Source organism: Nicrophorus vespilloides, unplaced genomic scaffold, assembly GCF_001412225.1.
Source record: "Nicrophorus vespilloides isolate i.1.1-1 unplaced genomic scaffold, Nicve_v1.0, whole genome shotgun sequence".
In the NCBI taxonomy this organism is placed as follows: domain Eukaryota; kingdom Metazoa; phylum Arthropoda; class Insecta; order Coleoptera; family Silphidae; genus Nicrophorus; species Nicrophorus vespilloides.
The window spans coordinates 94,756-101,006 of NW_017099425.1; the positions used below are offsets into that span (position 1 = coordinate 94,756).

General features: G+C 29.6%; 1 protein-coding gene across 1 annotated transcript; it reads right to left on the reverse strand.

Moving 5' to 3' along the window:
* Positions 1-3,225: 3,225 nt before the first annotated feature.
* LOC108564510 (SOX domain-containing protein dichaete-like) lies at positions 3,226-4,310 on the reverse strand. Its single transcript, XM_017923578.1, has one exon. It carries the CDS (start codon positions 4,103-4,105, stop codon positions 3,371-3,373), a length of 735 nt encoding a protein of 244 aa, XP_017779067.1. The 5' UTR covers positions 4,106-4,310; the 3' UTR covers positions 3,226-3,370.
* Between the last annotated feature and the right edge of the window lie 1,941 nt (positions 4,311-6,251).

Here is a 6,251-nt window from a genome sequence, read left to right on the forward strand (position 1 = left end):
ATAAATATTAAATTATATTTCATAAACTGTATGAGAGAAAACATGGATTATGAAAAAAAGCTTGAAATGAATTTGCGCAAAATTGTGATTGGAAATGTTGGTGGAGGAAAGGCTGGACTGGAAACGGTGAAAACATATTCGAAAACGATGTGAAGTGCGCTACAAAACGCGAATAAAAGAACATTTCTGTTCGCGATAATTGCACATTATTAGTGCAAATGAAGCCGATTATTGCGAACTAATTAATGTTGCGCTACTAACAAGCATCCAACAAAAACACTCGTATGAAAATGCATTTGCATTCGCTCTCATAAATACACGAACACATCCCCATCCATATGGATTCGTTTCATGCAACAGTTGATGCCGATGCTCATCATTCCAATAATTCTAGACAAAAAAAAAAGTAACAAATTGAAAATTAATAATGTTTTGTTTTATTATTATATAATCATTTAAGAATTAGATTAGAAAATATTTTCTTGGAAAAAAGGTAATATTCATTCTTTATATATTATTAGAGGGTTAGACTGAAGTGTACATTTTAATTAGATGACGTGGCAAAAACTATTTACAAATCACTTGAAGTTCTAGCAAAATTAAATTATGAAAAAAACGTAATATTTTATGAAAAATCTGTCTGTAATTATATATAAATAATTATATTAATTATATATAGAGAATAGTTGAAATCTTTAGTAATTATTGATATAGTATTTGTAGTAAATGAATAATGAAATAATAAATGTAAGTAAAGAAAATCAAAATTAATTTTTCAATTAGCGGCAGTATAAAAGGGGAGAAGCAAAAACAAAGGGGCCCCAAAAAGGGTTGTTCGTTCCCTTTCTTTCTCTCTCTCTCTCTCTCTCTCTCTCTCTCTTAAAGAGTGGCAGCCGCTTTTGATTTCAATTAAAAAAAAGGAGTAAAAAGAGAAGGGAGAAGGGCCTTCTCAGCCGACTCGACGAAGGAGAGTAGAAAACAAAGGGCACTGCCTCAATGCAATTTAAGGCGACCCCCGGAAGCCGAAGAGAAACAGAAGCAGAACTGGATGGAGGTTGCCGCCGAGAAAGAGCAGAAAGACAGACGGATCCATTGTCGCCCGAAAAACCCCTTTTTGATACGCAGCTCACACACACTTTCCATTTGACGGATTGCTTTCTGGGGGTTGGTTTTGAAAACAAGGAATAATATTTGATTGTGCTGCATTTCAGGCAGGCAGGCAGTCCACTTTGCGCAATAGGGAAATTAGTCCGGAAAATCGATTACGAAAACGAACTAACATAATTGAATAACGATTTTTAACCCTTAAGTTTTTTTCGTTGCTAGAAATAACACTAATAAAATAGTAATTTATTTCCATTTAGACTATTAGTAAATATTTTTATTTATAATAATACCTGAGAATTCATCAAAACTTTATTAATGAATTAAAACAATAAGATAAATTAATTTGCATATCTTTATAATTAATATAATAAACATATTTTTTAATTAATTGTCTTTAATAAAGATTAATAAGAATTACTGAATTTATATAGCATTCAAAAACATTCGTAGCTTTTTGTTTAGAAATTTGAACGTTTTGATTTACCTGAAATGATTGTTTTACACAATTGAAATATATTTGCGCAAATTTTTTCTAATATATATTCTTACATACGTTAATTTACTGAGATTTGTTTTATCAAAATTTGCGCAAATAGACAAGTACGTATAATTTTTATTAACACAATCAAAACAATATACTTACCAACATTAATTATCATACTGTAAATATCAATATTTTATACGAATAAAATAGTTTTTAAACAAAATTTGGGCAAACTGAATTACTAATCATTGTATATACTCAAAATCTAAAATATTTTCTTAGAAATATGAATTTGTTATTGAAATAAATTATTTTTTATCAAAATTTGCGCAAATAGAGAATTACGTAACACAATCTTAGTACAATCATCAATTATACTATAAATATCAATATTTAATATGAATAGAATATTTATTAAACAAAATTTGCACAAACTTCGTAGAACATTTATTAAACTCAATATACAGTTTGTTATAACAAACTTTAATTATTGTATTACAAATGTCAGTATTATTTTAGTAATATTTGCGCAAACATAGAATAATTTTCAAAACCGTTTTTATTATTACCAAAAACATATAATTTTACCTATAAAGTATAAGAAAAAAAAAATTATGTAAGCTGTTTTTCGCAATTTGTTCTTTTCACCTGAAATAACGATAAAATATACAATACGCTTTATTAGAATTACAAAAAAAAAACAGTTTACATCATATTTTCAGTTTTTAGTGAATTTACCTGAAATCATAATTTATTTTGGTTTCAAATATTGAATATTGAAACCAGAATAACAAAAGTTTTTTTTGATGGCCAAAAGAATTGTATTATTTTATCAATGTTTTGATTTCTTTTCTGCTTTCTCTGATTTGTTTTTTTTTTTTTGTATATTTGTGTTTTCTTTATCATTAATTAAAAAAAATAAATATAGATGAACAACAAAGGTAATCAAGTTTGTTTACTTCAATTACCTGAAATTGAAATCACTTTGTTTTCAATAACAATGAGAAAAATACACTCAAATAAATAAAAATATTTACATTTTAAAATCATGATTTGTAAATTTTATTTAGTAAAGAAAAACAAAAATGGATATTTTGATAAGCTTTACGATTTGGAAATTTTATTTTGGATTTCATACAAAAAAGTGTTGAAACTATAGCAAGAAAAGTTTAGTTTTAAAATAAATATTTTGTATGCAAAAAGAATTTTGTACAGATAAAATTGAAATAGTAATGTTGAAAATTGTATTAAGAATAACGTCAAATAAAATTAAAATATGTTGATAATTCCTATTAATGAAATCTATTATTAATCGATTTAATATTTTCTGATTTATATGTTGGAACCTGGAAATGTGAGGGTATTTGAAAATGTTGTATAACTTTTCAATTATATTGTTTTGGGTTGTGTAAAATAAGAGAAGTAAATTTTTGGGTGTATTGTTGTTTTTTTTTTATTATGTTATATATACAGAAATTCATTTCTTTAGTCAGATATTAACAATTAAATTTATATATTACAATACAACAGATAACTAAAATTCTAATATAATCATTTATATACTCATATACTTAAGGTATGTACATATAATATTTGCTTTATGTATATATTTATATATATTACAAAAGTCTCAGTCCAAAAAAAAAATAATAATGAAAAAAAATAAAATAAAACTAATTATATAAAGTAAAACGAACAAACGAAACCGAATGCGTGAGAATCACAGAGAAAAAAAATTGTACATTTGAGACATGGTAATACGAACACTTATGAACGCGATCAATACATAACGGGCACAGGTCTCCTAATCTCTAAATCACCCGATGAGCTAGGACTTGAACCGGGGCTGGAGCTGGCGGAATACATCATCTGCTGCGGTGATATCGCCGGGTACATGTTCAGAGGTGGAGACGGGAATTGCTTCTGCTGGTTGTGGTAGATCGTGTTCAAGAAGTTGGAGTGCAGCGATGTGACGACGGCACTCTGTCCGCCGGTCGGGCTCTTCTCCGACGGAGGAGCGATGCGGGAGATATCGAAAGCCGGATTGAAGTACGGATAACCGTGCGGTACTTCGAATGATGGGAAGTACGGTGGCATCGGGTTCATTCCCATGTTCATGTTCATATTCATGTTCATGTTCATATTGTGGAACGCGACGTTCGGTTTGATCGTAGGCGGCACCGGACCTTTAGGTTTCCTCCTCGGTCTGTACTTGTAATCGGGATGCTCCTTCATGTGCACTGCTCTCAACCTTTTAGCCTCATCGATGAACGGTCTCTTCTGTTGCTCCGTGAGCAGCTTCCACTCGGCACCCAAACGTTTCGAAATCTCTGAGTTGTGCATCTTCGGATTGTCCAATGCGATCTTCCTGCGCTGTATCCTGGACCAGACCATGAAAGCGTTCATTGGCCTCTTGATGTGTCCTTCACTGGGAACAACCGGGGCCACCACCACACTCGGCGCCGGATGATAATCTTCCAACATACTACCGGGGAAATTGTACATATTAGCCATGTTTCTGTCTAATGTATTTTCCTTTCACCACTTTTATATATATATATAACAAAAAAAATTCAATTCAAGTGTTATACGAGTAGACGTATACTTGCAATTCACTGTATTCTTTTCGAATGATTCTAGATATATATTACTCTTTTTTGTTGCTTTAGCTCTAGGTCACCTTCACAACTAAACTGCCGACTGATGACTGACTATAAGCCTCAAGAGCAGACGATACTAATTCCCTAGTAGGTGGAGCCTTTTAAATACGTTCGGCAGTGGGGATCCCTAAGGACACGCCCTTCGTCCGCACCATTGGTCTCCCCCACCACAGCAACACCCTTTACACATCTCTCCGACGCTTTGTACATGATATTCCTTTATTTTCCTTCTTTTCGTCCTTATTCTTCTTCACTTGCGTTATCCTGTTCACTCGTTCCATTCTTTTATTATATTTCTCCTATACGTATTACTTCTTCTTTCTTTCCTGTATTTTTCATATTATCCGTGCATTCGCTCTGTCCCAGCGTTATGCATAATGTCCTTACCAAGAGAACCACCATATTATACCTGTTTCGAAGTTGTTGCTTCATTGTTACCATTAAAAGTACTCATAATGTATATAATATCCTTATGTTTACATAAGAATGCCATTTCGTTCGTACTTTATATTTATTATGCATCCTCGAAAGCCACCCCATTATTCCAGAAAAATAAGCGGAGGCCGTTCAACCGCACCGGGATTACAAGTTTACTCTCTCTACTTCTTCACTCCTTCAATTAGTATTAAGCCAACATAAATAACGCCGTTTATCGTCGCACAATATTCAATTCCATTACGTAATTCAAACGAGAAAAATAATATAAAAGAACACAACGAGCGTCGGTTTGTTTCCCCCCCTTTTTTTTGTGATAGCTCACTTTAATTTCAAACTCCTCATTGTGCATTAAAATTAATTTTTTTTTTTTGAAAAACAATCCACAGTAAAAAAGTGCCATTGTATTCAATTTTACATCAATTCATTTCAATATTAACTTTTTTAAATTAAAAACAGTTTATATATCAACATTAGATTTACAAAACCCATCAATTTGAAAGTAAAATTTCATAAATTTTACAAAGTAACAAAAATATACATAATTCAATAATTGCAATATTATTTCTGATTTTGAAAATATTGCATAAATAAATTAATGATTTTGCAATTTCTCCAATTATGTGAAAGAAAATGGAAATAGTATGCCTTTTTTTTAATAATAATACGCATTTTTTAACTTTGAAAAAAATATTTAGAATTGATTCTAAAGCAATATAATAATACATTTTTTTAAAAATATTCTTTTAATTTTTTATAATATTTGATCATCTGTAAAATGATAGAGAAAAAGTAGAGAGAGAAACGTCAATTTTCTAACCATAAAATGGTTTTAAAGTCTTTAATTCAATAATACATTTTTTTTTCTCTTAATACAAAATCTATTATTTAATAGAAAAAGTAAAGAAAACCTCAATTTTTAAGCAATGAAATAGGGTGCATCATGTTTTCTTTTAAAGTCTTTCATAGAAGAATACATTTTGTTTTCTAAAAATTGTCTCTTAAAATTGTGATCTTCTGGAAAATGCGATACAAAATTATACTATTTAATAGAGAAAATATAAAGAAAACCTCAATTTTTGAGCATCTTTCACCTTAGAGATGAGTTTTAAATTATTTTGTAGACGTTTTTCTTTCTTTTTAAAATTGTGTCTTAAATTTGGAATATCCGATCTAAAGTGTTATTGTTTAATATAAAAATAGAGGAATGCCAACTTCAAGCCAACTTAGAGAAATTGACCTAAAATTAATATAATGTTTGGTCAAAAAATATTTTTTTATATACATTGATCATTCAAAAATACACCACAGAATATTAATATTTAATAGAAGACATAGATAAAACTTTAATATTCAAGACATAAAATATACTTTTTAATGTAAAAAAAATAACTTATTGTGATTGATTTCATATTTATTCTCTTAATTTTGTGATTGTCCGAAAAATACGATATAAAATTGCTGTTTTCATTCTAAGATTTCAGCGTGAAACATTAACAACAAGTTTCAATTTATTTGAGTTCATATGAAAATCGGGTACTTCGTTTCTGAAGTTATCAGAAATT

Bases quoted from the DNA above. Each gene is read 5' to 3' on its own strand.
- LOC108564510 (XM_017923578.1), bottom strand. From the start codon at position 4,105: ATGGCTAATATGTACAATTTCCCCGGTAGTATGTTGGAAGATTATCAT.